Genomic DNA, 22256 nt, shown 5'->3' with positions numbered 1-22256 from the left:
GTGACTATAGTTTAGGATCCGTAAATGAACTATAGTTAACAGCCGATAAATTAAACCTAGTTTATCGACTGTGAAAGTATGTTTTGCTAATTTATGTGAATTTGGTGTGCTTTAGATTTGTAAACCGTAGTTTATTGATCATAAAACCCTATTTATCAGATAAACTATGTTTAACAACCGCAAATGATTGTTTTCAGTGTTAACTATAGTTTACAGATGTGAAGACATAGATTATCGCGTTAACTATAGTTTACAGATGTGAAATATAGATAAACGTCGGTAACTATAGTTTACGACCCATAAACTATAGTTAACAGTCGATAAACCTAGTTACTATGTTTAGCTCATTTAGTGTGAATTAGGCCTGCCGCCATAACGTAATGCTAGTATATATCACCTATAAAAGCAATTTTCAGTTAATATTTCCTTATTTTCCTTTCAACTCCTTACATCCTACCGAAAAGGTGAGGACAAGGGCGGCAGCTTCGTAATACTTTAATTCTATAATTATGTAAATTTAAGACAAAATATGTTTTCTGCGAGAAAAAGGGGGTGGGGGTGGGGGTGCTATAGCCCCTCTCTGTTGCTATGTGCCCGATGATTAGGTCTATAACTTTGCCAAAAAAAAAAAAAAAACACGTTTCCGACGCCTATGGTTTTTATAAGTTTTCGTTGAAATGACTTGAACGTTTTTCGGTATTAGTTTTGTGTCATGTTGTAGGGTATTAATTTAGTTTCATTCGGCTAGTACCGGACAGAACCAGAATAATTTATAATTAAATACTATAATATACAGATATATTACAAAAACTGACAAAGGAATAATGATTTAATTGATCTATTTAACACCACCACAATCGAAAAATCCAAGAGTATGTATACATGTGTATACAACATACCCCCCCCCCCTCCTCCCTATGAACCGTTAGGCATACAATTAAACAAAATCTTTTATTTGGAAAAGGGTCAAGGTTACACATTCTACTAGTAAAAAGTGATCAAGTAGATTTGATCAGTCACGTAAAATAATGTGACGTGTTTTACGCTCTTAATTTGGTAAAAACATGTTACCCCAAACTTAACACAGGAAAAACGCGAGTTGTTTACGCCTGAGAGAAGCCATTTTGATTTGCAAGTGCCCGGATAGGACTATTTACATGTGTGACCTCGTTAGGATATCCATGCGCGTTTTTCAATTAACGATGTCATATATTGGGGTTTTCTCGTTAAAACGGGTAAATAAAATAAAGTTTACTTTTGATTTAAACAATTATACAAGGTTTTTGCCAAAAATGCTGCTTAAGGCACAATTTCCATTGTTTACGGACTTTTTACCGAAGCGCATTTAATGGTGGCTGAGCTATTCGGCTGTCGTAATTTTTTGGCGCGGGTCATTGTTATGATCAGAAGTTATCTTCCGATTGCGTTAATGATCAATATTTAAGCTTCTATGATGGATTAGAAAAACAAGAAACTTTCAACAAATATTTAAAGTTCATTTAACAATCGTAACTTGCAAAATACCCGATTTAAATTATAGGGTTGAACAGGTAAGAAAAAGCTATAAGCGAATTTAGTTTCGGAGACAGTTGAAAGCTTGATGAAATTACAAGAAAATGTCATTTTGAGATGTACATCCCTATACACAATCAATGATAAGTGTTTATTGACGTTCATACGAGTTTTAAAGGCACTATATTTCCACTGAACATTCTGGCATCTTCATCTTTCGGTAGCATCTCGTGTTTTGCTCTTTGAACGCTATTTAAAGATGATATGGCGAGTTATTGTGTAAAATGCTGTTGTTTTATTTTGATTCAAAATGAATTTGAGTGATAAAATTTATCTCATTTTATAAGACAGACTTTTGATTATCAAAATACTTGGTGTAATGTTGCGCAGACTGCAAAATGACCGAAGAAAGTTGTTATTGTCTTGTTGATGTGATGTATAAAAGATTCAGTGTTGTACCTAACATCATTATAACTTGACCAGTTTAAGTGTTGTCAAGTTCTAAAGTTTGTTTTTCATGAGTAATTTGTATGTCTCTTGCTGAAGCTATCGCACAATGATGCTATACATTTACATGATGCATTTGTTGTTGATTTTATAGACATACATGTAAGTTTGTTGTTTTACAGATGTAATAATGCAACTTCGGTAACCATGAATAGTGATGTGCCCAGTGTTCCAATTACAACACTAGCTGGCATTCACAGTCTTACTGACCGTAAGTCTCTTCTTAGTTGATATGCTAGACAATAGACAATGATGGTTTTATTGTAGGGATTGATTATTGAAGTTTTGTCTGTTCATCCATATTAAGCTGAAACAATAAAATCTGAAATTTGAATCTCCTTATGACTTGCCTTCAGTCTTACCGGAGCTACCATTGCCAACCCCAACATCGTCCACCCCACACAACAAAACTCTGCTGCATAATGATAAGCTGAAGGAGACATCGAAGCGCCTGCTAGCGACGCGAGATGCAGGACTCACACAGCAGATAGTGGGCGTTCTTCGAAAGACATCAACAGAACACTTGTATGTTGTTTGAGACATCTAACACTCTGTTCTTGTATTCATTCTGAAGACTCAGTCATTGTAAAAGAATATTGAATTTGGTGCATTAGCCTTTAAATATTTTCATTTAATACATTGATATTTGTGTTTCACTACAGGGATCTGAAAGATTCCTCAGGTGGGGAGGGAATTGACAGAAGTTCTCCAGAGTTGCTAAAGTCTATTTTAAGCCAGGATCCAGCTATTTTTCAAGGTATATTCAGATTTTAAGTGCACACATTAAAATCATATTGTATAATTTAGCAGTCATACAAACCAAAGAAGTGTTTATTAAATATCCATTAAATAAAATAATGTGTTTGTGTGGAATAATTTACATATTTACTTTGATATTATTTTGTGTTTCTAGGTCGACAGTATTATGAGAATGGATCACAAAAGGATGGATACAATGTGTAAGTACTAGCAGATATAGACTAATCACATACATGTAGGAATTGCTTGCAAGTTTTGTGGAAAACAAGGAAGGTGTAATAAAAACATAATTTGAGTTAATATTGTGCTAGAAATCATTGCATTGTGTTTCTTCATTGTAGAGGGAATCAACATTACCAGAATAATTTATTGGGTGTGGATCCAAACAAATACCAGCATCCATATGGCAATTACACTCCAGGTAAAGAAAATGCAGACTTTTTGATATGGCATTTTTCATGCTTCAGTTTTAACATGATTTGTGTCTGTGTGTAGAGTTCTGTATATCTGATGAGGGATATCAATATCCTATCTTATTGGTGATATCATGTATTTATAGGCATTGTAAATGGCGAACATCCAGAATTATCTAATCAGTACCCAGGGTACCAGGGGGCCGCAAAAAGTCTGGGAACAAGTGAGTTGATGAGTTTGTTCAGCTTGTTCTTTTTATTGAACATTTTATGAAATAATGTATTTTGTTTTGTTTTAATCTTTCACACACAAAAATTCTTTTTATTTTCCACAGTTGCCTCACCAGCTCAGGGAAGTTTAGCAGAGAACTCCTTTTACAATGATTCACAGAACCACACAGATGTCAATAGTGCCTACCACAAGAAAAAACTCAAGAATTCTGAACCGATAGTACTCCTTGAACAGTTAACGGTTAGTGCTTTATTCTTCACATTCATTATGAATGCTTTTGTACATTTACAAGTAAATTATAATGAAGGTTTTCATGAAATCTATGTAATTTTGCTTGCCCAAAAACATTCTTGTTCAACTTCTATAAATCATGATATCAATAATTTGACAAGTTTTTACACAATCCTATAATCTGAATTGTGGGGGCAGTGAGTTTTAAAGACTGCTTTATCTGTTGTAGAACCTACCACCTCACGCCTCGGGAGATGCATCAAGTACAGCCTCAGCTGATTCCTATGGAGAGGTAGCATTGATCTTACACTTACATGTTGTTGTATTTGATTTAACAGAGATAATGATATAAGTAGTGATGATGATGCATTCACTTCATACGGGCAATATCTTTTGTAGAGAAAGAAAAAGAAGAGTTCTCATCCTGTTGTGTTACTTGAACCTCTAGATGAGCAGGTAAGTGTGTCACACTGCACTCAGACTGCAATAACTTCTTGACTTATCAACTTGTACTGTTATAGATTAGCTTTTGTTGATAAAATTAACTAATATATTAATTAATTATCATAGCTTTTATGAAACAATAAAATGGATATCGATGACCCATTTACCTAGTGTCGACACCTAGGTCCACTTTCTATATTTCTTAATTGTACAGACAAATCCGACTCAACTGTCTAAACTGTCACTTGAACCTAATTTATATCTATCAGATGTTTACTAATGACCCTGATTTAAACAACTTCATAACCAGGTCACTATTTACATGCTATACAGAGTAATATATATCCAAAAAAGCATGTAATAATACAAGATAAACACAGAAACATTGTTTATAAAACAAGATGTGCCATTTCTAAATATTAACATAGTAATTTCCCTTTTAAACATAATACGATCGGGGTGTCTGTGATATAGTATGACTTTCTGTAATTACAGAATACACATAACGGCTTAAAACAATTTCACGAAGTAGTTAAAGTATTACAATAAACACAGGTATTAAATAATTTAACATAAACATTTACAACAGTACATCCATAAACATTTACAATAGGACATCAATGCCATTCAAAGTCATTGTCATTGAGGTTGATTTTCAGGTTCTCAATAGACAAACAAGAAGCAAGGTATTGTTGTTCTGAACTCATCATGGATATATTTATTGATATGTTATCATTGAGTTACATGTACTTTTCTTCTGTTTTATTTTTTGTTTGAACAATATGGCCACATTATTCTGTAGTGGTACTTCGTAATTAGTGTTGCCTTTTGGTGGATGTGTTTATTGATGATACAAATTATGATATCTATATGCTCTTTGTTTTATTCAATATAAAGTGTTATGTATATTTCCTACTGAACATTGGAATTAAATATTTTGAATTTTTTAAATCTTAAACAACAAAAGTTTTACAGAATGAAGTGTTGATTGCAAGCACTTTCAGAATACAATCAGAAATGAGAATATATGTGTCTTTGTAATTATTGACAACTTTCAAACTTTATATTTCTTTAAAAATGTTTTCTAGTCATACATCTACACTGTGGCTTTCTAATAAGGGTACGTGATACGAGTAAAATTTAACAATTTTGCCTTTCCCCCTCCAGACTTTAAAGTCCATACAGCATGGAGGTTCAGTAAAAACAAAGGAAAGCAAGAAAAGAGGTGGGTTTTCTGACATTTGTGTAACACTGTATATGAATTTAAATCAGTAATTTGACTGTTTGGAAGATGTCCATCTTTGACATTACTAGGCAGAAGAATATTATGATGATGTGATTGTATTTGATTAGCAGGAAGAAGGTACGACAGTGATGAGGAGTATGATGACCGAGGCAAGCGGAGGAGACGTCACAGTGACAGCGACTCCGACTCCCAGGCGGAAGGTGAGGAGGCCCCTCTGTGTGGCCGCTCTAGTGTAGAATGCATAAATGACAAAATTGGTATATTAAAAATGAGAAATAGGTTAAAATATTGCATTGGGAGTTTTTCTCTGTATAATTAAGAGTTTTTGGGTATTATTTAACTTATAGTTTCAAGAAAGAAGAAGAAGGACAAACGGCACCGGCGTGTGAACCAGCAGTCGCTGTCCGTTGAGGAGTTACTGGAGAGTCCGACCTTCAAGAAGTTCAGTGCCTCCATGGAGTACATCTTAGAGGCGTCTGAGGACACCAACTTCGGATCCCTGAACCCAAGTGAGTAAAACTCCATCAACATGTATATGGTCTGATATCTTTACAAATTACTACATTTAAATGAATAATATCTATGTATAAGCTACATACAGGTAAATGTGTTTGGTAATAATTTTAGATGTTGTGGATTCAGCATTGTTTGTGTGGAACCAATATTCATGGCTTTCGTGGGTAACCCTTGCACATGAATTTACATCCCCACGAACCTATACAAAATCTTTTATTTAATATTTATCAAAATTATCATGATTACACCACCAACAAAATTACATCCCCATGATGAAGAAAATTTTGGCTACCCATGAACATTGACCCCCACAATTAAAAATGATTCCACAATACTAGTACTGCAAGATATGTTAAAAGTAAATGTTTTTGGTTTTTTTTAATGAAAATAATTCTATTCAAAATAAAATGTTTCAGACGATGATGATGTGGAGTGTCCAACTGAGAGTCTGATTGCAAACAATCTTCTGAATGATCTGTGTGGAGAAACTGCTAAACTCAAGTCTTTAGGAGTCATGAATCAGGTAGGATTCGAATATTAAAATATGATCTCCATGTTTCGGGGCAAACTCGAATAAAACTGATGGACATGTGACTGCATTAAACTACATTGTAGAATAAGTGAGTTGTTGATGCTCTCTGTACTCTGGTTCATTAAGAATAGTTGTACTTAGACCATTGATAACCTTGTATCAGATGACAGTTACAGTTAGGTCAATTAAATTGTTATGTTTGTTCTACAACAGGTGCCTGCTGACAGACTGGTGAAGCTGTTGACAGTACTACAGTGGAATATACGAGACGGAACCAAAGTCACACCTATCGCTAACCAAGGCCAGGTAGGACAACAGGCTCTTTACCATCCTTGTACAGTTACTGTCTTTGTACATGTAGTCACTTAAAAGACTAGCACACCAGAAATACTCAAATTTTGTATTTGATTCATGAAAATGCTGTGTAAAGTTTAAACTACATGTATATGCATTTCTATTTTACTTTGTAAATTTATATTTTGATATTATGAAAATTATAAAATGGAACATCTGAAGTTAATGAAATGATTGAAATCTGATTTCTATTGTGAATATTGGTAGGATGAGGATGAGGAGGAGCAGAGGCTGTGGAGGAGTCTCATCATGGAGCGAGTCCTGAGGAGCATGAACTCGGTCCTCATTGCCCTCCACATCATGACCTCACCAGACATGCCCAAACAGGTGTACTTGGAGGACGTCATTGAGAGGATTATACTGTACGGGAAATTCCAGCTACAAAACACTATCTTCCCAGAATTTGATCCAGTCTACAAAATTGATCCCAAAGCAAAGGGTAAGTGAAGTAAAACTAGGATCCAAAAATCAAGATTTGCGTGTATTTAATGTTCATGATAATTTTCTGGTTCTGCACATGTTCTTTATCTTGTATTTTGCAGATGGTTTTCATGGGAGTTTGAAGGCCAAGAGGGCCAGAGCTGCTCAAGTGAAGCACAAGTCTACCATTAATCTGTTCAACAAAATCTCAGACATGATAGAGAAGCTGGCCGAGCTTGTGGACATCCAGGAACTCACAGACACCACCATCCTACAGGTAAACACTCATTAATGGCCTGATGAATCAATATACTTGCATACAATGTATTGATAAGAGGATTGTTTATAGAAATTCTCATTGATTTGTTTATTTTCACTTTCAGTTATCTACATTAGGAGTGTCTCCTTTCTTTGTGGAAAACATTAGCGAAATGCAGCTGAATTCTATGAAGCTTGTGACCACGGTCAGTGATTGATCCGAGATGTGTGTCCTCTAGATACAAATGGTCTCTTTTATGTGTGAATTAATAAGAAAAAATTTTCTTTTGCAGATCTTCTCGAAGTATGAGAAACATCGTCAATTAATTCTGGAGGATATATTTGCCAGTTTAGCGAGGTTACCATCTAGTAAGAGAAATCTTAGGAATTACAGGTAACTACAATAGAAACATTTAATACTCAGTGTGATGGTTCTCTTGCCATTTCTTTCTGTAGATTCCATATTTTACGCAAGTATATGTACATAATTTTGTGATTCCTATGTTTTGTATCAAATCACAAGCCCTGAGCTTTTGTTATCATTTCATATTGTTCACAACTGTCAGAAAAAGAAAAGCGATAGAAATCTGTGAAGCGATTCTTGCGATGAATTCCATGGGTTTATTGAGGAATTTTTTTGTATATGCATGTATATCAGTGAATACATATATCTGTGAATACATGTCTGTATTTCTCTGTGATGCAGATTGAACTCTGAGGAGTCCATTCAGATGGTGACAGCCCTGGCCCTTCAGCTGATCCAGTGTGTCATCAAACTGCCGACCTCGGCCACCCTCACAGAGCCAGTGGGGGAGGAGGAGGCTCCATCAACCTCATCCTCCTCATCCAAGAAAGGCCACAAATCTAAGCGTGGACAGGTCAGGCATCTACTCCAAGACTTGTTTGTCAGATTGTCTTTTCTGTAGTAGTTGCATTTATATTTAGGCTGCCAATGTGAGTAAATGAACATGAAAATATGATCTTGTTTTGTAGAATTCCAATGATGTTGTCATTGTCACCTCCTTTGAGAATGCTTTGAGGACAGGGTATAATTTTCTCACAGTGTTCTTGCAAAAGTAAGACATTCATTTTCTTTCTTAGCATATAATGCCATCATTATGCATTGTGGATCTGTGTACTTGACATAATCATTGAGTTGTAACCTTGCTCTCTGCATTGTTTGTAGATGTACAGTGAAGAGTGAGGAGGACTACCGGCCCATGTTTGAGAACTTTGTACAGGATCTCCTGTCCACCGTCAACAAACCAGAGTGGCCCTCCTCGGAGCTCCTTCTTAGTCTGCTAGGCAAAATTCTGGTAAAGAGACTTATCTATGCCAAATTACATAGGATTCAGAATATTTTCTGCTATTTCTATGGGATATGAATTCAATAGTGAATATTGTATGTGTAAGTGTTTAAGAAGTGTAATGTTGTTTTGTACAGGTGAAGCAGTTCAGCAATAAATCAGTGGACATGTCTCTTAGGGTGGCCTCCCTTGATTATCTGGGCATTGTGGCCTCTAGATTACGGAAGGACGCCGTGTCTAGTCAAGACAACCAGGGCTCTATTGATGAAATTATCACAAAGGTACAGAGTGTTTTGTTTGTTCTGTTTTGTCATTCTGAAGCAAACGGCACTCATTTGAAAGGTTCAGTTTATGTACAATACATTATTCCTGTATATAGTACTGTTTACTGATTAATGAATGTTGAATGTACATTATGATTAATTAGGTAACTTCAAAAGAGAGTGATGAAGAGGAGGAAATGAAATCCACAACTACAGGGGTAAGTCATAGTTTTCGTTCATTAGTCACTGATGTTTATGTTGAGATACATTGTAGGAATTAAACAATAAGACACAAGCAACAATTACTTCATTGGTTTGCTGTGTCTTCATGCACATTTAGTTTACTGTGTATTGAAGAATATGTTTATGGCAACAAGTTTAAAACATTTGACAATCCTCCATTTTAAAATTAAATGCTCTGAATCGATTGTGATTTGATCCATGTACATGTTTGTGAGAGTTGACAATGTTGCTGTGTTTGTAGCCTGAGGCTGAGGACCAGACACAGATTCTTCAGAAGGCCATGCTGGACTATCTGGCATTCAACAGTCAAAGTGAATCAGCTTACTGGGTGAGGGCTCTTATAACCACATGAGAAAAGAAGTACACATTGCTGAAAAAAAAAAAATAAGAAAAAGAACCATTATTGATATAGATCAATAAGCTTGAAAATATTGATGTAAAAAGATGGAATCATATAAATGGAATATGTGTATGTACTGTACTAAGTCGTTGGTTCCCTTTGTAGTATGCCCACCTGTTCTATATAGCCCAGTGGTACAGAGATGTTACTGTAGAAGCAGATAACCTGTCCAGGCAGTCAAACAAACACAGAACCGAAGAAGAGGAGGAGAAGGTAGCAGAGGCAATTCAGACTGCTGAACAGAAGAAAACATTCCTGTTGGCGCAGTACGAGTCCATCACAAAGAATGCCTCCTACAGGTAAAGCAAAAATATTCAATGTTTGTATAATTACAGTAGTTTGTTATAAATCTGGATAAAAGATTTGAAATATTTTTATGTAAAATGTAATATGATTTCCATTTCCTTTCAGGCCACCTCACTCAAAGTTAGATTATGATGGCGCTTGTCTCGTTGCAAGATATTTATCATCTAAAAGACCATTTGCAAAAAGCTTTGATGTGTACCTAACCCAGGTAAGTAGTCAACCTAAAATGGACACATTTTAATGATGGATGGAATAAGACAAGTTATTATTGAACTCATGTTGACTCTGTTGTGCAGATCTTGCGAGTTTTAAACGAGTCAGCTGTAGCTGTGAGGACCAAGGCCATGAAGTGTCTGACTGCCGTAGTGGAAGCAGACCCAGGGATCCTAGCCAGGGTAAGGAACCACACCCAACAGTATATGTAAAGCACTTCATTACTACCCAGAGGTCAAAGAGAAAAAATATACCTAAATCTATTGATTGTATCAATTGTATGTAACTTAAGAACAATCTAAATGTAGATCTGCAGTATTATTCCATTGATGAGAAAACGTGTACACTTGTTACATGTGTATTGTGTATGCCAAGTCTCTACTAGAGGCAGACTTGGTGTCATTCTAGTGTCAAATTAAGTACATATGTAATATGTTCTTGCCTTAATAAAAAGGTATAGAAATGTCCATATTGGTCCTTTGATACAAATGTTGTTACATATAAATGTATCGGTATTTGTGTTTGCAGTACTTGTTCATTCCTCTTGGTGGAAAAATGTGTCCTATTTGTGTTAAAATAAGTCTACATGAAAATTGTATATACATGTATGTCCATAGTGCATGCATTATATTGTCAATTAATAGAAGTGGCGAAATGTGTGGTTAAAAAAGGTCTTCATTGTTGTCTGTTGATAGGAGGACATGCAGAAAGGCGTCCACTACCGCTTCCTGGATTCCTCTACGTCGGTGCGAGAGGCGGCGGTGGAGTTGGTGGGGAGATTTATACTAATCCGTCCAGAGCTCATATCTCAGTACTACGAGATGCTCTCTGTCCGCATACTGGTAAGTCGTCAGAGTGGAGGGTCGTTACCTTAAAGGAAGACTTACAAAAGAATAATATTATTTTAACACTCAATGTACATGGTTTTGTACTATATTAGTATAAACCTGGTGCGTATAAAAAATTTTACATGTTGATGAAAATTTTGCTTGAATATTTACAGGACACAGGTATCAGTGTTAGAAAGCGGGTCATCAAAATATTTCGTGATATTTGTTTGGAACAACCAGATTTTGACAAAATTCCTGAAATGTGTGTCAAAATGATCCGACGAGTTAATGATGAGGAGGGAATCAAGGTAATGCATAATGATTATGAGAATAGAAGTAAATAACAAGTCTTTTGACATGTAAATCATTCAATTGTGTTGTTGTTCTAGAAACTGGTCAATGAGGTATTTCAATCCATGTGGTTTACGCCAATCAGCAGCCGAGAAAAGGATACCACCAAACTCTTAACAAGGGTGCTAAACATAACAGACGTCGTAAGTACAGACTCAAACTGCTCTTTAACGTAATCTTATTTACAGATAAACATGGAATTTTAAAATTTTTCATGATTTCTTTATGTAACAGACTTTGCAAGTACAGACTGAAACATTGCTCTTTAACTTAATCTTATTTACAGCATACATGTTAACTCTACCGATTTTCGCGGAAGTCTACCGCTTTTTAGTTCTGTCTAACGCCTACCGATTTTATTAAAAAATCTACCGATTTTCTTCAAGATACTTTCCTTGTTTTTATAGATAGCCATTTTGGAAGCCATTGTGGTTAAAAAATCTTGAGTTTAAAAATTAGCGCGTGACTTTGAATCGGAGGCCCACAAACGCTTTATTAATTAAGCCGCTTGAATGACAAGTTTTCAAGCATGTCTTTTACATTGAACCATGAAAGAAGTTACTTCCCATGATTACATTAGTTACAGGACATGTCGATATTATCCTCTCAAAGGAAATAGAAGCTTTGCAATTCCACACATGTCTTTAACGATGACTGAATATATCTTTTAAGCTGGCCTTAACAGCTTGACTTGCAGTTTAATGCAATTTCCTACTAGTTCTTGCTTCTCTTATATGTTAAATTTTGGAAACGTAAGCTATTTTTCTGAACAAAGGCAATTGTTAAAGTCTCTGCACTCAAATATTTTTCCTTAAAATAATAAATTTCAAAAGTCTTTTATATTTAAGTTGAAATCATTAATTACTAATCAGAAACCCTTACTACATATGTTGTAGCTAAAAATCTGTGCTTTGAAATATACGCGAAAAATGCCGCGCGCGATGCTACCGCTTTTCGGTTCAAAATCTACCTACTTTTCATCACTGGAGGTTAACATGTATGTTTACAGGTTAATGTGGATTTTTTAAATTTTTCATGATTTCTTTATATAACAGGCTCAAACATTGCTCTTTAACTTAATTTTATTTACAGGTTAATGTGGATTTTAAAATTTTGCATGATTTCTTTGTTATTTTTCCAAAATAATTTACTTTTCTATTGACAGGTTGCAGCATGTAGGGATACAGGATTTGAATTCTTTGAACAAATGTTAGAAAATGTAAGTAAAACAATTTTCTTTTACATAGATGTGATAAGTAAGATTATTTTTCTGAACACATCATGACATTCTTGCAATTTCATGGTATCTTTAATTTCCAGTTACTTAAAAAAGACGAGGATGGCAATATCAATAAGAGTGCGCTGACGTCTTGTCGTCAGATCGTGGACTGTCTGGTGGAGAACGTCCTCCGTCTGGAGGAAAGGAGTGTGGGTAAGGCCTCGCCATACAGACCTTCTGAAAAACTTGTATAGTCGGAATTACTCTTTACTTTCTCTTTCCTGCTTTCACAGTTTCCGTGCTACCTGACTATTTTCTTTTCAGTATCTGCTAGTATTTCTTTGACAAATCATTGAAATGATTCTTCATAAGCTTCACTGTACAATGGCCATAGTCAGGGAGAATCTGCGTATGTCTGTTTGTATTGAATGAGTAGTTTTACAGCATTTTTCATTGCACTTCATATGGAATTTGTTGTAGACTCCAACACGGGTAAGGGTTGCAGCCAGAGACTGGTGGCCTGTCTGTCCACTTTACATCTCTTCAGCAAGATCAAACCGGACCTGATGGTGAAACATGCCACCACACTACAGCCATACTTAGACATCAAGTGTAGTGTAAGTCTCACACACAGAACTATCAGCAGTCAGATCTAATCACTCACAGTTTGCTGATTGTGAAATTTGTTTAAAATTAAACTTTATGGTTTGGGATAATAATGTGTTTACAGCATAATTTAGGCTGAATGAAGTTTCTAAGACAGACTGTGATTGTTTTCTTCAAGCCAAGTTGATTTTACCTTCCTATCTTTCTTTGACAGACTCAGGGTGACCACTTTGTTCTCCACTACGTGGCTCGGATTTTAGAGATGGTGGTCCCTCTGATGGACCACCCCAGTGAGACGTTCCTGGCCCAGCTAGAGGAGGACATGATGAAGCTAATCCTCAAACACGGAATGATGGTAAACACACTCTCAGTCTCAGCTATGTGTAAAGACATGTCTCAGTCTCATAGACTGATGGTAAACACACTCTCAGTCTCAGCTATGTGTAAAGATATGTCTCAGTCTTATAGAGATATTAACACTGTGTCAGTCTTTATCTATGTAAAGACAGCATTTCAATCTAAGGGCATTTCATGAAATAAGTTAGCCAGAAGCATGGAAGTGTTAACATTGTGTCCCAGCTTTAAATGTGTCTGTTTTAGGTTTTGTGTACACTCTTTCACTGTGTCTGTTGTAGGTTGTTGAGAGCTGTATCAGCTGTCTAGGTGCTGTTGTTAACTCTGTCAGCCACAACTACTCACTGGTCAAGGACTGCTTTGAGAAGTTCTTTGGTGAGTTTTTCATCATTCATAACCTGATTATTGATCAATGACAGAGAATTGCGCTGCTTTTGCCATGGTGCTATTTATAGATCCATATATTTGTTTTATTCAGTGTATTGTATGAGAATATTTGTACTGCAGGTGTGCTAGTGAAGCTGTGCTACGATCATAAGGAGGACCCCGACAATCCCCAGCTGAGAGCTCGGAAGCCCACACTGCTCCGCTCCCTCTTTACTGTGGGCCTGCTCTGTAAATACTTTGATCTGGACAGAGATATGCCAGACCCCTCAATAGTATGTCATCTATATATATATATATAAACTCTGAAACACCTACATTTATATAAGCTCAGAAATACCTGTTATTGTTGTCATGCAGTTTGTTCACCTGATGACAGTTATTGATATGATGTCAAATTTAAACCATTCCTTAAAATATTTCCATGTTGATGTGTTTCTTTCTATAGGAGTCGATCAAGGCGCGGGTATTTGAAGTACTGATGTACTTTGTTAACCATGAGGATGAAATTGTCAAAGAGAAGGCACTGAGTGGTCTAGGTAAGACTCAATGGTTAAGTTGTACAGGTAGTTAGACGAGATCAGTGTATTGAATTGACACCACTTAATTCTTGGCTTCACTGTTGGATAGGTTTTATGGTCATACGTCACTATGAGATGATGTTGGGTAAAGAGATGACAGATTTATATTATGAATATCTGGATAATGAGGATTCTCCCGACAAACTCAGAATACAGGTACAGCAACCCAAACACTGGAGAGGACCAGTTAAAAATCTACTTTAATGTTGTAATTTTTAATATCAAGATGACTAACATACAAGTTTCATATTAATTTGTCCAAATTGTATTGAAGGTATTGAGAAATCTTCAAAATTACTTACTGGAAGAAGAAATCAGGATGCACAAAGCTGATGCAGACTGTAAGATTGTTTATGAAATACCAATACATTTAGAGAGTTCATTCCTATGTATACAATATTTAAAAAGTAACACAGTAAGCCACAGATTTCTTATAGCATACTGCATACTTTATTTCTAGGGAGGAAGCATGCAAAAGAGGAAGATCTGAAGGAGATGGGGGATATACAATCAGGGTGAGGGTATTTCCTACTCCTCATTATGTATAAGACATTGTAAATATTCATTCGTGAAAACAAACATCTAGCTTTGATTCTGAAAATAATTTTAAGTAGAAATACATGTACATGTATTACACTATTAGTAATGTTTTGGAAAGAAAGTATATGTCATTGCAGCGGTGTGTTGAGGAAGTTGATATTGATTTTACTATACTATTGTTTCTGTGAGTTTTGTGTATGGTGTTGATTCCGTCTGTGTCTGTGTTAACCCACTGTGTCTGTCTGTCTTTAGGATGGCCAGCACCATTATGCAGGTGTACCTGAAGCACGTGCTGGACTCCTTCTTCCACTCCCACACTCAGGTGCGACTGGCGGCCATACAGGTGGTGGTGCTTGTTCTACAGCAGGGACTGGTGCACCCTGTGCAGGTCAGTAAGCTACAATACACATCCAACCGAACATGTAGACATTTATGTCAGTACTCTGAAAGAATATATATGTAATTGTACAACCAGACTTGTACAGACATTATGTCAGTACCCTGTAAATACACGTATACACAAACTTGTACCAAATATTTGTCATGTACAGACATTTACATGTGTACATTAATTCAAGTTCTTTGGGTAACTGTTTTTTCTCTCTAATACAAAATGATGACTACATTAACATCTAGCAGACTTGAAGATTAATAAAGTGTCTAACTGAGTTTCTTGACTTTTTACATGTACATTTTACTGTTGTTCTTATGTTGATTCTGACAAGTTACTGTGAGGATTGATATTGTTTTAACCTCTGTATGATTACATACAAGTTCTGTGTACATGATGAATGGTTTCTTTCAGTGTGTTCCCTACCTGATTAGTATGTGTACTGATACGGAGAAAGTCATACGTGTGAAAGCAGATCAACAGCTTCAGGAAATAGACAAGAAATATCCAGGCTTTATCCATGTAAGTTTGACTGACAGAGATAATAAAAAATAAATATACTTTCTCAAACTCTACAGTATGCAATTTGATGGAGGATTCATATTCAAGTAAAATACATATAGTTATCTGAGCCATACATGCAGTGTCTTATTAACTTTTGATATCTTTACATTATGCTTAAGAAATCAAATATATTGCAGATGAAAGCTTTACAAGGTCTGAAGATGTCGTACAAACTGCAGCAGTTACTACAGGCCAACAGTAAGAGCTGTTTGATCCGAGGTCACCGAGAAAGTGAAGGCAACACCATCAGTCTCAACAACTTCCTGTACACCGTTTTACGGACCAACCGCTCTCATCGCCGTGCCATACTCCTCTCACTGCTTAATCTCTTTGACGACTCAGCAGTAAGTAAATCAAAATGATCTAATATATTAACATTATTTTAAGAATTATAAATGATAATGCATGTTTTATGATATTAAATGCAATCATCAAATTATCATTTTGAGCTCTGTCATCTTTCCCCCAAACATGTTTCACCTATTCATTTATTTTTACAGAAAATCTCACTAGCAGAACAGCTGTACATAGCTGACAACCTAGCCTTCTTCCCCTACCAGACTCAGGACGAGCCCTTGTTTATCATCAACCAGATCGACATCATTGTTTCTGTGTCCGGCTCCAACATTCTCCAGTCCTTCAAAGAGGTACTGTCCACTCTACAGTGTTCAATACTCTTGTCACTTCTCTACGATAAAGATAAATGCTGTATTCATCGCTGTAATTTGTTTGTTTTTTTTGTCACCTCTACGATAAAGTTTTATTGTATTTTTTTTGTTTTATTCTAGCGTTTACGCTTGCCTAAGAGAGAAGCCGAAAGCATGGTACCCTTTTTATTTTATTTTTGTTCTCGACTTTACATTTAGTTTTCTATTACATGATGTTTCCTCTCTTTTTTTTTAAAGTTGGGTGTGAACTATCCATGAATTATGTTGCTTTATATCCATAATATCTCGACTCACTGTGAGATATCCTAGAGATGGTTTATTGATTTTCTGAGATTATTGAGTGTCTGAGGAATCCATCAGAATTGTTATGACTTTGACACAGTTCACTTCAAGATTTACGATTGCTCTGGGTACATTGCAGAACATGTTGGTCAACGCTGAGGGTGGGAACCAGACAGAGAATGGGGTGTTACCACGGCCGGCCATTGAGGAGGATGAGGATGAAGATGACCCAGACAAACTCATAGGTAAGTTATGTTTCTGTGGAATCAGTTTAATTCTTAAAATTCTATTGGCACCTCTTACCAAAGAAATAAAATCCCCAACTAATTATGAGACAAGGGATTTTTTATGTATTCTTAAACTTTCAAGTAACCTTGTATCTGAAATTTTGATTCCAACAGCGAAGCTGCCAGCAGATATCAAACCTTTGTTGGATATTTGTTACCTAGCACAGGGCTGTATTTTATTGTTACACCTGAAGCACCACTTAAAAGAGACCTATGGATTTTCTGACAGGTAATGCAGTCCATGTTATCTTTCAACCAGTGTGTGTGGGAATTTATAATGTAAAGTGATTCATCATTATTATCTTGTAACTTCTTTTGCAGCAAAATTCACAACTATTCTCAATCGGATGCAAAAACATATGATAAACCAGTGCAGAGGAAATTCATAGTGACATTTAATCCTGAGACTGTGATAAACTTGTTAAACAATAAAACGAAAAATAGGACTATTAAGAAAAGGTCGCGGAAATCACATAAACGACACAGGAATGATTCAGGGGAGACTACTAGTGACAGCAGTGACTCGAGCGAGGATGAACAAAACAGTGATGACGCGGACGAGAGACGCAAGCTTATTGATGATTATTTAGAGGTGAGTCGGGAGAATTGAAGGAAGTGAAAAGATTGTCTTATTAACTAAAATTCTGTACTTCAGGCAGCTTGAAAATTGTCGATAGGCGTTAGTACAATGATCAGTCAGTACAAACAGTGTATCTAAGAGAAGAAATGGTTTGGGGATTCAACTGTTTCATAATGTCAACCTATTAAATTATTATAAAGGGTAGACGTGTTACAACATTTCATTACATGACACTTTATGCCTGTCCCTGTGACATAATCTTCATTTCACATTTACCTTTGTTTTAAATATATTATCATCAAAATTTATTAACTGATACAAATAAGTAAAGAAAAAAATCCTTCTTGCATTTAATCATACTATTTACAAAGAAATGGTGTATTTATTTAAATTTGCAATACTAACATTCCATTATAGGCAGGGCATTTTTATCTTTGGACACACTTCTGATAATTATAAAGTTTTATTTAGTTTAAGGATCTGATGTTAAGTATTGACCCTCCTGATGAGGAGGAGGAGGGGGAGGAGAATCGCAGCACCTGTCCTCAAACCCCCAACCCCGCCCAAGGGCAGACCACTCCAGGCAGCAAATCACCACGACTACCAAATCCAGAGGGAACAGGCGAAGAGTCGATGGACACCACAGTGGAAGTTCACGAGGAGCCGTCAGAGAAAAGGGTCCCTCCACTCGTCATTGTACGTTATCAAAATCAGTTGCAGATTTGATCTTAAACAATCAGTTTCTTATATTCACATCTGTTGTTGACAGTGTTGTTGTTTCGACCATTATGAATGGAACCACTTGATCAGTTATAATCAGACTTGGTGCAAGACGCCATTTGATAAAGGGTTAATGATAGGTCTCTTTCTCTTGAGAGGGGAGGTAGTTTTATATAAACTTGAGAATTTTGTTTAAACCAAGACCATTTGATAATCACAGGGCCAGGGGAAGAGTGAAAAATCCATTTGTATTCATATAGCGGGTAAACTTCTGTCAGTAATGTCTTGTTCTCAAGAAACAAAATGCAAAAATTGGTAATGGAACATTTTGAAAAGATAGATGTATGAAGGAGTAAAGTTCTTAATAGTATTACATGTATATAGAGGATAAACTTGTGTTGACACTGGATATTGCTATAATTTGTTATGCAGATTTTAATTTGTTGAAATCAAAACCCCTAGACCCAATGGAAGGTTGTGAGGGATGCTAACTTTAATTAGAAATAACCTAAGGAGCTTTAACTCTAAAAAATGCTGCATTTAGGCCTCTTTTATCAATTTCACTTTTTAACCGGGTTTTCCAACAGAAAAATCTGGTTATTAAAATAGTGAAAATGGCGGGCGGGCGGGCGGCTGCCAAAAGGGTACCCTCATTGTACGGATAACTCCTACAGTTTTCAAGATAGGAAGTTGTTCTTTTGCAGATCAATTGTACATATATCAGAGGTGTGCATATTGCTAGAATTTTGATTTCCGATAATTTATCGAAAAAATACCAGCTTTTGAACTTAGTCATTTTTTGGCAAAATATTGCATATAGGGTACCCTCATTGTACGGATAACTCCTCCTACAGTTTTCAAGATAGGAAGTTGTTCTTTTGCAGATCAATTGTACATATATCAGAGGTGTGCATATTGCTAGAATTTTGATTTCTGATAATTTATCAAAAAAATACCAGCTTTTGAACTTAGTCATTTTTTGGCAAAATATTGCATATAGGGTACCCTCATTGTATGGATAACTCCTCCTACAGTTTTCAAGATAGGAAGTTGTCCTTTTGCAGATCAATTGTACATATATCAGAGGTGTGCATATTGTTAGGATTTTGATTTCTGATAATTTATCAAAAAAATACCAGCTTTTGAACTAAGTCATTTTTTGGCAAAATATTGCATATAGGGCACCCTCATTGTACGGGATAACTCCTCCTACAGTTTTCAAGATAGGAAGTTGTTCTTTTGCAGATCAATTGTACATATATTAGAGGTGTGCATATTGTTAGGATTTTGATTTCTGATTATTTATGAAAAAAATACTAGCTTTTGAACATAGTCATTTTTTGGCAAAATGTTGCATATAAGGGTACTCCATTTCACTTGATATGGGTTGACATGGATTATGGATACAGTTCACATTAAAGAAAACCCGGTTTGCTGTCACATTGACAGCTTTTCACTTGTTAGTCAATAAAAAAAAATTCGGGGGGGGGGGGGGGGTCGGTATACAAAAAATTCAAAACATTATAATGGCTGCCTAAACATGTGGACTACCATGTCATTCCAATCATGTTTGTTATCATAAGGATAAAAATATTTTCTTGCATTAAAATCGTAATAAATGGAATTAAAAGATTACCATTGGGTTGATGTACTCATATTATCATTAACAACTTAAAAGAATACTGACATGCGATCAGTTCTCGCAGAGTACCATTTTTCGCCAGTACTTTGTGACGTCATTTTATCAGCACATAAAATTTTAGGCGTCATTTTTCGTCTATAATTTTATGTGTTGACAAAATGACGTCACAATGTACTGGCGAGAAATGGTACTCGGCGAGAAATGGTCGCACACCAGTAGAGCAGTTGTTATTTCTAGAACATGAACGGTGAAAAAGGTGTTTTTTGAAAATAGAAAATAATAAATAAAATCCACCCACCTGCCCCATATTTTTGCAAATTAGGATGAGAATATAAATACATGTATTAATTTTATATGGCCTAATGCATTGTTTATTTTTTCCCAACAGAGAACGGGTCATAGTCACCACACCCCCAAGTCCTCGCGCCATCATCACCTCTTCGCCTCTGACAAAAAGAAAATTCCAGTTCACGCATCATCATCATCTTCAACCTCTTCTTCCAAAAACTTATCAAAATCGTTTCCCAAGCCCGTACCCAGTAAAAAGAAACCAAAGAAGCGACGGAAACGATATGGCAGCGACAGTGAGGATGACAGTAACGACAGTGATTTTGTGTTATAACGTGCGAGTTGGTGCTGATGTGGTATGGTAAAGCGGCAGTCCAGGGATAGAAGTTGGTCCCTCCATCCAAGAGAGAAAACTGTGTCAGAGGGAGAAAAACACGAGGCTGGTGCCAAACTGACTGAACCACTTGATTGGTTGTGACATACTGACATTTTGTGTGCAATATCGGCTTTTAAGTGAACTGAATAGTGATTTTAAGTAGTCACTGTTGGTATTCAGCAATAATACTTGTCATACCACCAGAAGTAAAAACAAATACATCTATGTGTAATGGCATTCTTCATCAAATTAAATGTATTTAAGGCCTGGATTAATTTTTCTCTCTCTAAAGAAAGATCAAGAATGGGGAATTTGTAAAAGGAAAGTTGAAATCTAATTTTGTAACATTAAGATCAACTATCCTTAATAAAGTTGTAAATGATTTTTCAAAAAACAATGGACTGGAAAAATGATTGAAATTGTTGATTGCTGCATTTTGCAATAGTATGTTAGCAGACAGTAGTTTATTCCAAAAAATTGTTCCATGTCAATTTCTCTTGTAAATTTGGTTCTTTTGTCACGGAGGTTTATTTTATGACCAGATGTAAAATCCTTATGGCAAAATTTTCTATTAAAGGAGAAAAAATTTTTTGATTGTATGTTTGCATTTACTGTTTGTGATAAATTGAAATTTTAGATTTTTTCAGAGAATAAATTTTAGTACTTGAGTTTTATTGCCTATCCATGGAGTTCCGTGAGTAGTATGGTAATGTTTGTGTTTTACAAGGAGAAGTGGTGACTTTTAAGCCGCACACTGCTGTCTTTTACCAGTCCTTTTACTTGTCAGCCATTATTTTTTTTACGTCTTTCTCATCAGTTTCTCAGATATTTATTTTCTATTGTTCATATGTTGATAGTCATCTGTTCCACATGTCATCTTATTTTTCATACCAACTACAAATTGAAAATATATAAATTTTGCAGAATTAAATTGGAAAACATGCTCAAAAAGTGTTCTTATTTTTCACGAGACCAAGGGACTTATTTTGATACAAATGAAAAATACCCTATTAAAGAACCTGCAATGGTTTGAAAGAATATTAGAGTCGCTAGAACGAAACATGTTTAAAGACTGAGATAGCCTACAACCTTTTATGTATCTATGGTAAAGTGTATGATTTGTGTAAAACTAGTATTATAGGAGAAATATTAGATAAACATTCTTTACCAAGTGATTTCCAGGAAAAGAGTTAGCTGCATTAGCGAGTGGTCGCTTCATTCTGTACAGAAGATAGTCGATGGGTGATCAATTAACTTGCAACTAACCTCATAAGGGAGTTCGTTTCATCCTAGAACATATTGTGGAATAAAAGAGATATCAGTACCTGCCACAAACATTCAAAACTCATTTGATTGATATCATAAGATGAAACATGATACCAGCTAATAATCAGTCATTTAAATAAATGAATCTGAATTTTGGAAAATTAAATTTAA

The 22256-nt window shown here is 35.6% G+C and overlaps 1 protein-coding gene across 3 annotated transcripts; it reads left to right on the top strand.

The window, feature by feature from the left end:
• The first annotated feature begins 1135 nt into the window (after positions 1-1135).
• LOC128166163 (nipped-B-like protein) lies at positions 1136-21762 on the top strand. Of its 3 annotated transcripts, none has more exons than XM_052831148.1 (51): positions 1136-1235; positions 2142-2230; positions 2376-2544; positions 2682-2776; positions 2933-2978; positions 3120-3199; positions 3338-3415; positions 3527-3663; positions 3884-3946; positions 4054-4110; positions 5266-5323; positions 5452-5544; positions 5692-5853; positions 6277-6383; positions 6606-6698; positions 6954-7185; positions 7289-7443; positions 7550-7630; positions 7718-7818; positions 8131-8302; positions 8418-8500; positions 8611-8740; positions 8869-9012; positions 9159-9212; positions 9479-9565; positions 9743-9936; positions 10049-10151; positions 10240-10338; positions 10852-10998; positions 11160-11294; positions 11376-11480; positions 12503-12556; positions 12658-12769; positions 13037-13173; positions 13377-13517; positions 13798-13891; positions 14024-14175; positions 14349-14439; positions 14531-14637; positions 14756-14822; positions 14942-14996; positions 15274-15409; positions 15827-15934; positions 16114-16320; positions 16477-16623; positions 16765-16800; positions 17066-17171; positions 17328-17442; positions 17535-17805; positions 18265-18489; positions 20544-21762. In XM_052831148.1, the coding sequence occupies exons 2-51, from the start codon at positions 2167-2169 to the stop codon at positions 20775-20777; spliced, it is 5919 nt and encodes a 1972-aa protein (XP_052687108.1). In that variant the 5' UTR covers positions 1136-1235; positions 2142-2166; the 3' UTR covers positions 20778-21762. The 3 variants fall into 3 exon arrangements, with proteins under 3 accessions (XP_052687108.1, XP_052687109.1, XP_052687106.1); XM_052831149.1 differs by lacking the exon at positions 1136-1235 and adding an exon at positions 1339-1550 and having other exon boundaries at positions 5455-5544; XM_052831146.1 differs by lacking the exon at positions 1136-1235 and adding an exon at positions 1339-1550.
• Positions 21763-22256: the final 494 nt, after the last annotated feature.

This window comes from Crassostrea angulata, chromosome 10, assembly GCF_025612915.1.
Source record: "Crassostrea angulata isolate pt1a10 chromosome 10, ASM2561291v2, whole genome shotgun sequence".
Classification (NCBI taxonomy): domain Eukaryota; kingdom Metazoa; phylum Mollusca; class Bivalvia; order Ostreida; family Ostreidae; genus Magallana; species Magallana angulata.
Note: the sequence above shows the minus strand (reverse complement) of the source record. Positions and strands in the feature narration are given on the sequence as shown.

What these genes read in the sequence shown, in the direction of transcription:
- LOC128166163 (XM_052831148.1), top strand. Translation starts at nt 2,167, where the DNA reads ATGAATAGTGATGTGCCCAGTGTTCCAATTACAACACTAGCTGGCATT. An exon ending in CAGCTGATTCCTATGGAGAG is followed by an intron (nt 3,947 to 4,053) that starts GTAGCATTGATC and finishes TATCTTTTGTAG; the next exon opens with AGAAAGAAAAAGAAGAGTTC. An exon ending in TTATTGATGATTATTTAGAG is followed by an intron (nt 17,806 to 18,264) that starts GTGAGTCGGGAG and finishes AGTTTTATTTAG; the next exon opens with TTTAAGGATCTGATGTTAAG.